The 16,419-nt window shown below is 43.8% G+C and overlaps 1 protein-coding gene across 3 annotated transcripts in view; it reads right to left on the bottom strand.

Moving 5' to 3' along the window:
- Positions 1 to 10,313: 10,313 nt before the first annotated feature.
- Positions 10,314 to 16,419, bottom strand: part of caap1 (caspase activity and apoptosis inhibitor 1) — a 48,874-nt gene continuing 42,768 nt past the window's right edge. For all 3 annotated transcript variants that reach the window (XM_033017820.1, XM_033017819.1, XM_033017821.1), the window contains one exon: positions 10,314 to 12,402. In XM_033017820.1, the coding sequence (XP_032873711.1) occupies positions 12,047 to 12,402 (356 nt within the window). In that variant the 3' untranslated portion in view covers positions 10,314 to 12,046. The remainder of the gene's footprint in view (positions 12,403 to 16,419) is intronic.

Genomic DNA, 16,419 nt, shown 5'->3' with positions numbered 1-16,419 from the left:
TGTCACAATGGGATCTCATTTACATAAACTGCCCGTCAAGTCTTCCACCCAGTGCAAAGAGAGATTTGTTACATTGTTGTAAGGAGAGGGAGGGAGGAGGAGAAATGTTAATTAAACTGTGTTTAGTGGCTAAGTGGGAGAGGGTAGAGAAGAGAAGGGGGAAGGAGTGTTGGGGGATGAGGGGAAATGAGCCGTGCCTATGCAGTTGGGGGCTATGGGTGAATGGTGGTATATTGCATTGGGGAATGGGTGAGTGGTGGAAACGGGTTGCTTTGGGGGGAACGGAGAGTGGTTATGGAAGGAGGGAGTGACTGTGGGTGGGGAGTGACTGAGGAGACGGAGCGAGTGGAGGAGGAGATGGGAGAGAAGAGGGAGGGTGAAGGGGAGGAAGTGTTGGGGATGAGGGGTAATGAGCCGCGCCTGGCAGTTGGGGGCTATGGGTGAGTGGAGTATTGCGTTGGGGGAATGGAGGGGGGGAGGTGTGTGTGTGTGTGTGTGTGTGTGTGTGTGTGTGTGTGTGTGTGTGTGTGTGTGTGTGTGTGTGTGTGTGTGTGTGTGTGTGTGTGTGTGTGTGTGTGTGTGTGTGTGCACGCACACGAAGACAGATAAAAGGTGGTCCTGACATGTTCGGCACAGACATTGTGGGAGAAGGGCCTGTTTTATTATATATATATGTGTGTGTGTATATATGTGTGTGTGTGTGTGTGTGTGTGTGTGTGTGTGTGTGTGTGTGTGTGTGTGTGTGTGTGTGTGTGTGTGTGTGTGTGTGTGTGTGTGTGTGTGTGTGTGTGTGTGGCCGTCGAGTATGGCTGCCCTGCCAGCAGCTGTTAGTCTTTTCACCCTTTTTAATTTCTAGTGAGTTAAAGTGTTTGTTTTCGAGGTCTTCTAGTCTTTTATGTGGGGGGAGGGGAAGGGGGAAACTTTATTTCCTAGTCCCTACCTGGTCGGAGAGGCGGCTTCCCTCCGAGCTGCTTCTTCGCTCCTCTCCTCGCGGCCTACCATCGGACTGGAGCGGCCTTTGTGATAATAAATGTCCTGTGTGTGTGTGTGTATATATATGTGTGTGTGTGTGTGTGTGTATATATATATATATGTGTGTGTGTATATATATATATGTGTGTGTGTATATATATGTGTGTGTGTGTGTGTGTATATATATATATGTGTGTGTGTGTGTGTATATATGGCCGAGAACACTTTCACTGAACATTTTATGCTTTATTTCTCGACTTCTGATTAAAATTTAAAAAATATATCAAAACACCTTCAATTTCAAACGAACCAGCTTCAACTGATGACGTCACAATGGCAGCTTCAACTGATGACGTCACAATGGCTTACTATTGCAACATGCAGGGCAAATGCAATTGGAATTTTTTTGTAAAGAGAACTGCTGAGGAAGGCAAGGGGAGTGGTGGAATCATACGTTCGGGAACGGCTTGAGTTGGAGGACCACGCCTCCCATGGGGGCTATGGGTAGGGAATGGGTGCATTGGGGGTGGAGCTTGGATGGCACTTGGAACAAAAACACACACACACACACACAAAATGTCTGTGCTGAACAATGCCAATACCAACTTATCTGTCTTCACATAATTCATATAATTCCATATCCAAAAGTCTCTTAAAATGCCATTATCATATCTGCCTCAACCACCACCCCTGGCAGTGCAATCCAGCCACTCGCCACTGTTTTTAAAATAAAACCTGTCCCTCACATCTCCTTTAAACTTTGCTCCTCTCACCTTAAAGCTATGCCCTCTAACATCTGATGTTTCTATCTTGAGAAAGTTATCTACAATGCAACGATAACTTTGTTAAACATAAGATGTCATTATCTTTTTTCTCTGCTCCTCAAAAATCAATTTTTACTTTGGCTGCATTATTCAATTTCCATATTTCTATTTTGTTTTATTGGATTTATGATATGTGAGTGTCTTTATTTCCTCCCACCCCCTCAGTTATTTATGATTATGATTTCTGATTACCTCCCACGTTGGAGTTCTAACTTTGTATAAAATAGCGATTGAAATGGTATAATATTAGGACAATTTTGCAAAGCTACACAAATAAATGGCCAAATCATACAAGTTCTGGATCTGGTTGCAACTGTAAAATTGGAAGTATACAAACAGAAGTGAGAACATTGAGAGATGTTTGCACTGAATTTCAAAGTGACACACTCTAGCTCAAAATTATCTTTGTGTGGTTGTCACTAATTATATGAGGAAATTATCCATCCATAACTAACTAAAGGGGATGCATGATTAGATTAGACATTTACAATACTAAAGACTAAACTACCTATTTTGTAAACCTCCCAAACCATGAGGAGAAAATAGCATGTGAAAAATCAAAGTGGAATTACTTTACTCATGCTTTTTATAGTACGTAATATAAGAAAAAGGCAAAGTTAAAACTAGTTTCCTTGTTGTTGGTAAAACTAAAATTATAATGAAGAATAAGAAAGTATCAAAGAGAGATATTCAAAAGGGTTACTGTAATAGAATATTTAATGTACTGAAAATAGTTGTGGGGCCTGGAATGGAGAAGTAAAACACCAGTGTGAGGAATCTCAGTCCTTTTCATTTCTTCAGTATTTAAGCTGATGAATTCCCTGAAGCAAATCAACTACATCCTACGGTTTTTAAAGAGCTGGCTGCAAAAACAGCAGTAGCAGTAATCTTCGAAGATGCCTATATTCTGGAATTATCTAAATTGATTGGAAAATAGCAAATATTCATTCATTTTAGAATGAGAAATTAGTTAAGTTCACAGCACTTATCCTGAGATCACTGGTCTGGAAACTTGAAATCCACTTAAGAAAATTGGTAGAAAAGTAGCAGGATAGATAAAGAAGAAACTAGAAAGTATCCAATAACATACTATTCAAAAAGATTGTTTTACAAAATAACAAGGACAAGTGATTGAATAACCGGTATTAAATAGGGTCATTTTTAGTCTTAAAGACTACTGGTGAGGTGATGTTGGAGCCTCAGCTGTGTTGTTATCACAAATGAATAATCAATGGCAAAGCAACATCATTGATTTTCAACCTCTAATATATACCACAAATATATACCCAAGGGTGACACAGCAGTAGAGTTGCTGCCTGACCACGGATGCTGTTAGTATGAGGTTTCTTCATTCTCCCCGTGACCGCGTGGGTTTTCTCCGAGATCTTCAGTTTCCTCCTACACTCAAGACTTACAGGTTTGTAGGCTAATTGGCTTGGTATGAGTGTATATTCTGCAGTTCTTCTGCAGTTGTATAAGGCTCTGGTGAGACCACATCTGGAGTATTGTGTACAGTTTTGGTCTCCTAATTTGAGGAAGGACATCCTAGTGATTGAGGCAGTGCAGCGTAGGTTCACAAGATTGATCCCTGGGATGGCGGGACTGTCATATGAGGAAAGATTGAAAAGACTAGGCTTGTATTCACTGGAGTTTAGAAGGATGAGGGGGATCTTATAGAAACATATAAAATTATGAAAGGGCTGGACAAGCTAGATGCAGGAAAAATGTTCCCAATGTGGGGCTGGACCAGAACCAGGGTCCAGTCTTAGAATAAAGGGGAGGTCGTTTAAGACTGAGGTGAGAAAAAACTTTTTCACCCAGAGTTGTGAATTTATGGAATTCCCTGCCACAGTGGGCAGTGGAGGCCAAATCACTGGATGGATTTAAGAGAGTTAGATAGAGCTCTACGGGCTAGTGGAGTCAAGGGATATGGGGAGAAGGCAGGCACGGGTTATTGATGGGGGACGATCAGCCATGATCACAATGAATGGCGGTGCTGGCTCGAAGGGCCGAATGGCCTCCTCCTGCACCTATTTTCTATGTCTATATTGTCCCTCATGTGTGTAGGATAGTGTTAATGTGTTGGTCGGTGCGGACTCGGTGGGCCGAAGGGCACTGCATCTCTAAACTAAACCAATGAAAGTCTAGGAAATTGAATGTTTCCTTCCAGTTAGTTTAGTTTATTATTGTCACATGTGCCAAGGTACAGTGAAAAGCTTTTTGTTGCATACTATCCAGTCAGCAAAATGACCATACATGAATGCAATCAAGCTGTCCAGTGTAGATACAGGATGAAGAGTGTAACATTCAGTGCAAGATAGTCTGATTACAGATTGCTCTCTAGCTGCTGAAGACTGTTCAGTTGCCTGATAACTGATGGGAAGAAACCATCCCTGAATCTGGAGGTACTTAACCACCGGTGGCACCGCATGATTGGCAGCCCCGCCAACAGTCTGTTTTGTTGTCTTTTTTGATTTTTAGTGTGTGTTAAAGGTTTGTGTAAATGTTCTCCGGTTTGTTTTATGTGGGCGTAGTGGGTGGGGGACGGGGGCAACTTTTTTTTCAGTTTCTTACCTTACCCGAGATGCGATTAATTTTCCGGATCGCATCTCCGGTCGCTCTGCGGTCTACCATTGATGGAGCTGGAGGCCTCCTCGGACTGACTTTGGACCCCACTGCGTGGACTTAACATCGGAGCTGATCGCTTGCCTGGGATTGCTCCAACCGCAGCCTGCAGACTTACCATCAAGGGCTCGCAGTCTCAGTTGAGGCTAGTAGGGAAGCTCCAACCAGCTCCGACGCGGGGTTCGATCGCTGGCACAGGGGAGCTGACATCCTTCCGATGCAGGAGCTGATCACCTCGATGGGGAGGGCCAAAACGCCGCCGACTACGGGAGTCAATATCGTCCCGTCAACAGAGGGCTCGAGGCCCCCCGACCATGGGAGAGCAAAGGGAAGAGAGTAACTTTTTCTTTTTGCCTTCCATCACAGTGAGGAATGTGGAGGAGTCACTGTGCTGGATGTTTATGTTAAAATGTGTTTTGTGTGTTCTGTTACTTTTTATTTGTATGATTGACTTGGCAAATTAAATTCCTCATATGTTGCAAAACACACTCAGCTAATAAAGCATTATTGTGATGTGATTGTGTTTTCAAACTTCCGTACCTCTTGCCTGATGGGAGTGACCGGGGTGAGACTAGTTAATTATGCTGATGGCGTTGCTGAGGCAGCGTGACGTGCAGATGGCGTCAATGTGTGATGGTCAGGGCTACGTCTACACCTCTCAATTCTTGTGGTTTTGGATTGAGCTGTACCCAAACCATGCAGTGATGCATCCCAATAAAATACTTTCTACGGCACATCTGGAGAAGTTGGTTAGGGTTGTTGAGGACATGCCAAACTTCCTGAGCCTTCTAAGGAAGCAGAGGCATTAGAGTGCTTTCTTGGCCATTGCTTCAATGTGGCTGATCCAGGACAAACTACCAACAATATGTACTCCCAAGAACTTGAAGCTTTCAACCATCTTTACTTCGGCACCCTCAATGTATACCGACCACTTCGCTTCCTCAAGTTGACTACAACCTCCTTTGTCATGCTGATATTAAGGGAGAGATTGTTGATCATGATTATTATCAGATATCAGAAGTGTGGAATCTCTGAAGCACATCTGGTAGAGCTGCTTCTTCAAGGCACCAGAGACGCAGACTGTGCGAGATCCTGACCTTGGGTCTGTGTGGAGTTTGAACCTTCTCTCTCTCTCTCTGACCACGTTGCTTTCCCCTGGGTGCTAATCTCCCCATGCATTCCAAAGATGTGCAGGTTTGTAGGTTAATTGCCTCTGTAAATACCCCTTGGTGTGTCAGAAGTGGATGTGAAAGTGGGAGAACATAGAATGAGTGTGAACAGATGGTCAGTGGTCCCAAGGACCTGTTTCCATGTAAAATTTGATCAGTTCAAAACAGAACAATGCTGTCACCAAGATGCAAAACAAAGCATAAGTATTCGCAGGCACCAAATCAGAAAATAAAATGCACAATGAATAAAACCAAATTTCCAGGGAATTATACACTTCGTTCCAAGCACACGTCTTTTTCTAATTCTTGTTTTCTTCTGACCGTGTTCGAGCAAACTGTAAAACATTATGCCATGTAGTGAAACTATTGTCAATTTCTGGAGTTCTATATTTCACTCAAAATCCTTATTCCAGAATCTCTGCTTCGATATGTACAGATGCTAACTGAACTGTTGAGTACTTTAACCATTTTAAAATTAATTATGGATAAGGTCTCACCTGGTGTACCCTGTCAAGTTTTGAACTATATATCAAAACACTAGCATTGATGATAGCAGACAAAAAATGCTGGAGAATCTCAGCAGGTGAGGCAGCATCTATGGAGAAAAGGAGTAGGCGACGTTTCGGGTCTTGACCCGAAACGTCATCTACTCCTTTTCTCCATAGATGCTGCCTCAGCCACTGAGTTTCTCCAGCTTTTTTTGTCTACTTTTGATTTTTCCAGCATCTACAGGTCCTTAAGCATTGATGATTGCAGTGCATTATAGATGCATTGCATTAATTCCTGACATATTGCTATTGGAGAGATGAGTTCCATGGACCTCTTTAAAGGTTTAGGCTTTAGACCTAAAGGGGCTGTCCCACTTGGGCGACTAATCTGCGAGTTGAGAAGAGTGGCTTTGACCTTCAAACTCGCAGCATGGTCGACACGTGGTCCTAGGAGGTCCTATGAGGTCGCTGGAACTCTCCTTCATGCTTGAGGGAAGTTCCCGAATACTCATGGCCTCAGCTAGGTCGCGGAAAGTTTTGTAGCATGTTAAAAAATTTACCGCAAGTAAAATTTGGTCGGCAGGGGTCTTTTTAACTCGCAGTGGAGTGGGGTCGCTATTTAGTTACAGGCTGTCGAGGGCAGCCGTAGGCAATCTCCTTTGCTGACCAGGCATTTTGATTGGCTCATTGGAGTTTTCAGGAACAAGGAAGACCTACCGGTAGGTAAAATGCCCGCTAAACTTTATTATACTTCTTAAAAGCATCTCCACTCCTTCTCCCCCCCCTCTCTAAAGGACTTACTGTGCAGCCGTTTTACCATCTTCTTCATCGCGGATGTGAATTTCAGTCAGCGTTCCCCCGCTTTCCCTGGCCCCCACCTTCGCGATGTGTGTGCGTGTGCGGTTGGTTGATCCAGCTCGAGGCTTTCCAGGAGAGTGCCCTCGAGCTTGAAGGCCGAAGACACTCTTCTGGACTCGCGGATTTGGTCGCCCAAGTGGGACAGCTCCTTAAGGGCTTGTCTCAGAATAAGGGTTGACAGTTTCAGGCTAGTAAATAAATTTCTCATCTGATCATTTGGAATACTGCAGCCTAGTGGATCGTGACTGCTCAGTGTGGAAACAGACCCTTCGACCTAACTCGCCCACACCGGCCAATAATGTCCCATCTACCCTCGTCCCCCTTGCCTGCTCTTTGTCCATAACCCTCCAAACCTGTCCTATCCATGTACCTGTCCAACTGTTTCTTCAATGATGGGATAGTATCAGCCTCAACTACCTCCTCTGGCAGCTTATTCCATACACCCTCGAAAAAGTTACCCCTCGGATTCCTATTAAATCTTTTCCCCTTTACCTTGAACCTATGTCATCTGGTCCTCTATTCCTCTACTCTGGGTAAAAGACAATGTACATCTACCCGATCTATTCCTCTAATGATTTTGTATACCTCTATAAGATCTTCTCTCATCCTCCTACGCTCCATGGAATAGAGACCCAGTCTTCTCAACCTCCCCCTATAGCTCACACCCTCTAGTCCTGGCAAGATCCTCGTAAATCTTTTCTGAACCCTTTCAAGCTTCACAATATCTTTCCTATAACATGGTGCCCAGAACTGAACACAATATTTTAAATGCAGTCTCGACAACGTTTTATACAACTGCAACATGACCTCCCAACTTCTATACTCAATACACCTTGAAAACATGTTGCTGGTCTTCCAAATAACTTCTGAAATTTGAAGCTAAAAGCATTGTGAAAGTGAGTATTTTCAACAGAAAGACTGAGTGGTTTAAAATGTATCTGCCATCTTTTCAAGGGCAATTGGGGATGGGCAGCCTTATAATTTATGCCAAAATCCTGGAAAATAAATATAAAACATAAATTGTCCATAAAAAGTAAGGGCAGGGCTCTCGCTTAACTTTTTTTCCCTGTTGCCAGTTAGGCAACCTTAGCAGCTTTTTAGGTTGCCAAATGACAGTTTAGGTGGTCATTTAAGATGGCTTGCATGACGCGCGCGATAATGTGCTCGGATAAAGCGCGTAGTTACCAGTCGGAATTATACTCAATGAAGCATTCACATATTATTTCTGCTTCAAATAAAGTCACAAACTAAACATTCACCAATCAAGACATGATATATCCCACAATGACATGCAGCAAAATTATAAGACAGTATCTCAACTCTTTTTACACATTACAGTTAATGCAATTTCTATTAGTTCTTTCCACTTCCAAACAAAAATGTGTTTGGATTATTCAGCGTATGATCAACCTGTGTCAATAAATCCTGGACCATGGTAACATATATGCGTACGTATAGTTGTGAATGTTGCTCATTAAATAATTAAGAGCATTGATTTGCCGTTAAAATGAATTCTGTAATAACGTGTCAACGGTAGCAGTGACAATCAAACACTGCGGTTTTAATGTTTCACGTGTTCACAATTTAATTAATCCATCTTTATGGATTAAAACAAATAATAACATTGGGAATTTAAACGCATTTGATTGCATTCCGTTATCAAACATAGTCAATATTCGCTCTGAAGACATTTCCAGGACAATAGGGTCCGGGAAGGGTGTGTGTGTGAATCAGTGCGGGGTGGATAGATGGCCGGTGGGGGGGGGGGGGTTAGAAGGCAGTCGGTGCAGAATGGATGGATTGAGGCAGGTGAATTAGTACGTGTTGGTTGGAGTAGGTAAAATTGTGAGGGGAGAGCACGGGGGATGTCAGTGGTGTTGAATGGGGGGGTTCAGTACGGGATGGATGGGGGTAGACAAAAGTGCTGGATAAACTCAGCGGGTGAGGCAGCATCTATGGAGCGAAGGAAATAGGCAACGTTATGGAGGAGAAGTCCAGGATGGATGGGAAAGGTGTAAGTACAGGGTGAATTGGGGAACCAGTGCAGGATGGGGGGGGGGGGGGGGGTGGCAGGAGAATCAATGCGAGGTGGATAGGGTGATCAGCGCAGGATGAATAGATTGGGGGGGGGGGGGGGGGGATGGAGAGGGGAGCACAGGGGATGTCAGTGAGGACTGAATAGAGGCGGGAATGGGGATCAGTGCCGGATGTAGAGGAGGGGTCCCAGGATAAAAGGGGGGGGGGGGGTGGAGGGGGCGTACGAGAGAGAGAAGGGGGGCGAGGTGGGGAGGAAAGAAGGCCAGTGCTCCTCGAACATCGCCCGCTGCCTTGGCCGTTGGGATTTCCTCGCCACCGCCTCCCTCCTCCGCCAGCCAACAGCAAGGTGCGGGGCCGAGCGGCGCAGCTCAAAGATCCTATAGCTAAAGGATCTATGGTGCAGCTGCTTCAGAAGTGTCGGAGCGAATGACGGCTCCCGCACAGCAGCAGCAGCGGCCGCGACAGCAATCCCGCTAACGGCTCTTTAAAAAAAAAAAACCTCCCGCACGCCGAGGCCTCTCCCTCCTCCCTCCCTCGGCGTGCGGAGTTTTTTTTTTTAATGGGCCGTTAGCGGCAAAGATCCTATAGCGGAGCTCTGCTATAAGATCTTTGGTTAGCGGGTTTGCAAGCAGCGGCCCTTATCAGGTCGGGCGGGGTGCGGGAGGAGGAGGAGATGGGGCCGCTGCTGCCGCTGTTCTGGGCCCGTCATTCGCTGCAACCCTTCGTCACCCCGCACCTAGTATCTTGCCCACGCAATACAGCCGTCACCGCCGACACAAAACGTCATGTTCCTTTTCTCCAGATATGCTGCCTGACCCGTGGAGTTACTCCAGTTTTTTGTGTCTATCTTCGGTACAAACCAGTATCTGGTTGCCAAGCCGGGCAAAATGACTCGGTGTTTAGGTTGCCCGGCGGCACTTTGAGTGGTCAATGGCACCCGGGCAACCGTTAATTTCGAGCCCTGAAGGGGATAAAGTAAAAACAAAGTATCAGGATCAATGGCTGAGAACAATTGTAAATTGAGGTTGTGTAAAATGAGCCCAAGTGTGGTAACTACACAAAAATAATTTTCTTTAGTTTGAGAAAAAAAAAATGGGGATATGGATGGCATTAATTCAAATTATTTTTCTACGCCTCGGGACAACTTTATACCCATCTTCATATTTTACATAGGCTGTAGGTTCTCACCTGTAGTCATGGGATAAGTAACACGTCATCTCCAATATCCAATGCCACATAAGAAAAAACTAGAAGGAGACTATATACACCATTATGTAGGCACACTTTGAAAATAGGTAGAGCAATAATAAAGGATGGTTCAAAGACAGGTTGAAGTATGAAATTATTCAACTCTGTTTTGAATTGTTATCTCAAGCATCCAATGTAAGTATTTTTTGTTGCCATGGTCTTTAATTCAAATCCTTCTGAGTAGCTTCCAAAGCCCCTTATTTCACCAAGATCTTTGCAAGAGAATAAAACTGTTGATCTTGCGAAAAATATGGATTAATGGAACTTTACTCAACATCTACTTGGAATATAACTGCCAACTCACCATGTGGTATACATTCAAACCAACGCAACACAAAGTGTAGAAACATCAAAAAATGTTCATAGCACATTGAGGTTTAATTGCATTTAAATCAAGACAGGGATGATGTCAAAGATAATGTAATTGATCTCAGTTTTACAGTGGAAAATGGCATTATGCTTTCTAGCAGTACACGGAATAATCTTTGTTCAATTTACATATACTTTTTGTTACTTTCATGAGAAGATTCTGATTCATTCTCCTCAAAGAAACATTTTTGCAGATGTAAACTGCAAAGTATGAAATTGCTTGTTTGCTCAAATTAAATACAATTAACAGTTTTTAAGTGAACAATCACAAAACAAGGTAATCCAAACAACTGCCAGACAGGAACATTAAAATAATGTAATATTTGTTACTGCACACAAATAACATGCTTTTGGTTAAATCAATTTTGATGAAATCATTGTAATTTTGTTTTTAAGAGCACATTTGGAAAACTGTTTTCAACAAAATAATCAAAAGTGATTTTCTTTTGTTCTAATTAAAATTGATGTTATTTTTAGACATGGTGCAGGTTTTCAGATTATCAAATGCTGAAGAACAACCATTTTCAACTATGCAGACTAGTCACCAAAAGGTCTGTATGCAGTGACTTCACATTTTGAAGCAAACTTGAAACAGGTAAATAAATCGTGGTCTTTATCTTAAATTGTTTTTAGAATATTAGCTAAAGTTAAAAGCAAAAAAATGACACCAACATTTCTTTATCCATATAATAAACTAAATATTCTGCATTCATGTAATTTCCTTGTTCAATAGATGTGCCTGATTTTTTTCAATTATAAACCTGGCAATATATGCAATTCAGATTTTTGCTCCAGTATTTGAAGTTATGTTTTAAAATAAATTTATGCCCAATAGGCTGTCATCACAACGATGGGTCAGATTTGTACCAACAAATGTTATTCAAAAATCAGTGAATTTAGTAATAGTGCTTCACATTACAAGGTAGAAAATACATTGAGATATAATTCTCTCAACCAGTGAATATGTTTTCCTTTCTTTTACTTCAATTCAAAGTGCTGACTCCCCAGTTAACTAGTTAAACTGCTGAGAGGGCAAAATGAGCAGGCTTTGTTAGTAGAATCTTTACAACAATGCCACATCCAACCAGTAGTACTCTGTAAACATTTGACTGAAACGAGGTCACAGTTTCGCTGCCAGGCCATCCAGGGTGCAATGATGTATCAGGTACTATTTTGACGAGTACAGATTGCACATTCAAATATCTTTACCTGCTTTCATCACATTTATTTTACTAAGTATTTTCAACAGCAAATATCAATAACAAAGGGAACTCAATAGTAGATTTAAGAATGATATTAACAGAAGATTCCAGCACAAAAATACAGTTGTAATTCTGGAGGAGGAAGAACAAAGGCAAGAGTGGTAACAAAGCAGATCTTCTGTTTGGCCTGTAGTGTTAGCTTATGACAGTTTTTAACCTTCCCTTAAGTGTCACAACTCAGTTTGTCGTAGTGGTTAAGTCTGTGTTTTGATATCTCCAGCTCTCATAAGAGCCTTGATCGCTCTGGCTCGCATTTCCAATTCGAGCAGTTCCAGTTGCTGTGCTGAAGGTTGAAGACCATCACTGTCAGCATTGAGAGCAGCAGCCGATTGATCTTTCCCTGTAGCAGACCCCGACAAACCAAGAATCTCATTTACACTCTTTTCAATGTCCTTTTGAATCTCATCTGCAACACCAACAGGCGTAGGTGCACATCTCTGCAGTAACACATCTGTACTTTCTTCTTGTTCGTTGCAGTTTTGCTCTATGTCACTATCGTATGCTTCAGCATTTATGCTCAGGGCATCACTTTCATCTCCAGAAGCTCCACCTGGTTCAGTAAGGACAAATCCATATTATTTACTGACTCAATTACGCTAATACATTTAAATTAAATACAAAATATGCCAAAACTAAAACAAGAACATTCTATTGCCCTTTCTCTATTTCAATACTGAAACATTTCTAAGCAGCCATATTGGTACTGGTGTTGGTTATTGTTATCATGCGTACCAAGTTTTTGTTTGCATGCTACCCAATTAAATCAAGATGATACAAATCATGAATGCAACCAAGCCATACATGAGTAATAACCAACTCTGAAGATTGCTATAATCAAATTAAAATCATTTACTTTTAAACCATAGGATATAGTACTATTTACTTCACATAAACTGTTACGCATTTCATGAAACTTCCAATTTCAATGTGAACAAATTAGAAGTTTGAATACATTCAACTGTGAATGTTTCTGAAATTGTTAACATTAATGTGGTTTGCAAGTAATTTGGAGCAATGGATGGATCTTCATGATACCACAAGTTCCCTTTAACTAGAACATAATTTCAATAACTCCTTCCCTCAAATTCAATAAATGGCATCTGCTCAAACAAAATAAAATAATCCTTATTTCCGACTTGTCTTCAAAATTAAAGCTTCTCAATTGTTTTCCATGAAGAGTTTGAATCTTAGATCCTGAAATCATTTTTCAACTTCATCCCTAATAATGCTCAGAATGGTATCAGAGCAAGTATTTGGAGGCACATTCTTTAATGCTGGATCAAATCCATCTGCAACGTGAGATTGTGTCACCAATTGGTAAATAACACCCCTGTTTCTCAAAGGGCTGTCATGAGATATTACAACACATTTTGAAACAGTTGGTTTTTGACTTAAGGAAGCAAGGGGGTGAACGCAATCCTGTCCTCGTCAACTTTGGCTGCTGTAGAGATGGTCAACAGCTTCAAGTTGCTAGGCATCCATATAACCAGCAACCCAACCTGGCTCCTTTCGTTCAAGTCTGGCGACATGGAGCTATGACCTTGATATGGCTCTCAAAGAGGCGAGAAGGGAATTTCACTCCAAACTGGAAAATGAGACGGGTATTCGGCAGCTATGGCATGCCATCACCTCCTACAAGGTGAAATCGTGGCAGCTCAAGTGACAGAGAAGCATCACTCCCATACAAGCTCAAGATGTTTTTCGAGCACGCTTTGATAGGGAGAACACTCTTGTGCCTTCCCGGGGGCCCCTTTGCCCACGATGGTATAACAATCTCAGTCACAGAAGCCTACTTCAGGAGGGAGAACCATCGAAAAGAGTCTGGACCTGATGGTATACATGGTTGTGTTCTTAAAACCCGTGCAGACCAACTGGATGGAGTTTTTGTGGACATCTTCAACCTCTCATTACTGAGGTCCAATTCATGATGCCCAAGAAGAATAAAGTGACGTGCCTCAATGATTATCAACCGGTGGCACTAATGTCCACAGTAATGTCCCCTCCCTTAACAAGAACCCAGACCCGTTACCATTTGAGGACCGCAACATGTCAACAGAGGATTAAATCTCATTGGCTCTCTGCACTGGACCACTTGGACAATACAAACTCATATGTCAGGCCGTCGCTCATAGATTACAGCTCGGCATTTAACACCATCATCCCCTGCAAGTTGGTTACCAATCTCATGGAGCTGGGCCTCTGCGCATCCCTCTGCACACCATAATCTTTATGAATTGGCAGCAACACCTTCTCTTTGATAACCATCAGTATGGGAGCACCGCAAGGCTGCGTGCTCAACCCCCTGCTCTAGTCAATTCAAGTCAAGTTAAGTTTATTTGCCACATACACATACGAGATGTGCAGTGAAATGAAAAGTGGCAATGCTCGCGGACTTTGTGCAAAAAGACAAACAAACAAACAACCAAACAAACTACAAACAGAATGGAACAGAATCACATATTCTTTTACATATTAAATATTGTGGGCGGAAGGAAAAAGGGAAAAAAACAGCAATTTAAAAAAAAAAGCAGTAGAGTGGTACAGTAAAAGTTAGTCCCTGGTGAAATAGGAGTTTACAGTCCTAATGGCCTCTGGGAAGAAATACCTTCTCAACCTCTCCGTTCTCACAGCATGGCAACGGAGGCGTTTGCCTGACCGTAGCAGCTGGAACAGTCCGTTGCAGGGGTGGAAGGGGTCTCCCATGATTTTATTGGCTCTGGAGTTGCACCTCCTGATGTATAGTTCCTGCAGGGGGGCGAGTGAAGTTCCCATAGTGCGTTCGGCTGAACGCACTACTCTCTGCAGAGCCTTCTTGTCCTGGGCAGAGCAATTCCCAAACCAAATTGTAATATTTCCAGACAAGATGCTTTCCACAGCCGCTGAGTAGAAGCACTGGAGGATCCTCGGAGGCACTCTGAATTTCCTCAATTGCCTGAGGTGGTAAAGGCGCTGCCTTGCCTTACTCACGAGGGCTGCGGCATGTGATGTCCATGTCATATCCTCAGAAATGTGGACTCCCAGATATTTAAAACAGCTCACCCTATCCACAGTATCCCCATTTATCCTCAATGGTGTGTACGTCCTCGGATGATGTGTCCTGTTGTGCCCACGACTTAAGGAGTAAGCCATTTACTTAATCTTACTTAAGGAGTAAGCCATTTAGAACGGAGACGAGGAAACAATTTTTCTCACAGAGAGTGGTGAGTCTGTGGAATTCTCTGCCTCAAAGGGCAGTGGAGGCGGGTTCTCTGGATGCTTTCAAGAGAGACCTAGATAGGGCTCTTAAAATAGCAGAGGCAGGGGGTATGTGGAGAAGGCAGGAACGGGGTACTGATTGGGGATGATCAGCCATGATCACATTGAATGGCGGTGTTGACTCGAAGGGCCGAATGGCCTACTCCTGCACCCATTGACTGAGTAGCCGGACACAGTTCGAACTCCATCTTTAAGTTCACTGACAACACCAGCTTTGTTGAACGAATTACAGATGGGGATGAGTTGGAGTATAGGAGGGAGATCGATCAACTGATCAAATGGGCCAGAACAACAACCTTGCTCTTAACCTCAGTAAGACCAATTAACTCATTTTGGATTTTGGAAGATGAACGACCAGGGTCCACAAATCTGTCTTCATCGATGTGACGGTGGTGGAGTCAAAAGCTTCAAATTCCTGGGCATACCCAGGTGTAGTGAAGTGAAATGCTTTTTGCCATTTTGCAGCACACAAAAAAAGAATAGACATAACACCAATGAGAGTCTTAAACACATAGAACATCCCCCCACAATGGCTCCCACCATGAGGGAAGGCACAAAGTCCAGTCCCCAACCCCAGTCCACCCATAGTCGGGCCCATTGAGGCCTCCACAGTTGCCTCTACGGAGGCCCGATGTTCCAGGCCGTTCTCGCCGGGTGATGTTGCTCCGGCGTCGGGAGAGTCCTCCCAGCGGCCTGGGAACCCTGGAACGGCCGCTTCCGCACTGGAGGCCGCGGCTTCCGAAGCCAACAAGGCCGCGCCGGTTGGAGCTCCACAAATGGCGATCTCATCTAGAGATCCCAGGCTCCCGATGTTAAGTTCAACGCCGCCGCCCGCAGCTGGTCGCTACACAGTCCCGCAGCTCCGCGATGTTTTACCCGGCGGTCTCAGCTCACCGGAGCTCCAGCGCGGCGACCCAGGCAAGGCATCGCCCGCTCTGCGATAGCGCTCCAGCGCTGTGCCGCCGCCGAAGCCGAGGTTCTGGGCGGTCCCCGACAGGAAACGCCGCTCCAGGCCCGCTGGTAGGCCGCGAGGACGGGTCGAAGCTGCAGCCCGGAGAAAAGCCGCCTCTCCGACCAGGTAGGGACACTGAAAGGTAGTTTCCCCCTTCCCCCTTCCCCCCCCCACATAAAAAAAAGTCTAGACCTCCAAACAAAACACTTAACTAACTAAAATAAAAAATAAAAATATGAAGAGACAGACAGCTGCTGGCTGGGCAGCCGTGCACAGGACAGCGCCCCCTCTGAAGATTTGTCCGAGATTCCTAGACCCAGCACATTGAAGCAGTTATAAAGAAAGCCCATCAATCCCTTT

This window comes from Amblyraja radiata, chromosome 3 (genome assembly GCF_010909765.2).
Source record: "Amblyraja radiata isolate CabotCenter1 chromosome 3, sAmbRad1.1.pri, whole genome shotgun sequence".
Classification (NCBI taxonomy): Eukaryota; Metazoa; Chordata; class Chondrichthyes; order Rajiformes; family Rajidae; genus Amblyraja; species Amblyraja radiata.
This window is presented reverse-complemented; position numbering and strand designations above follow the sequence as displayed.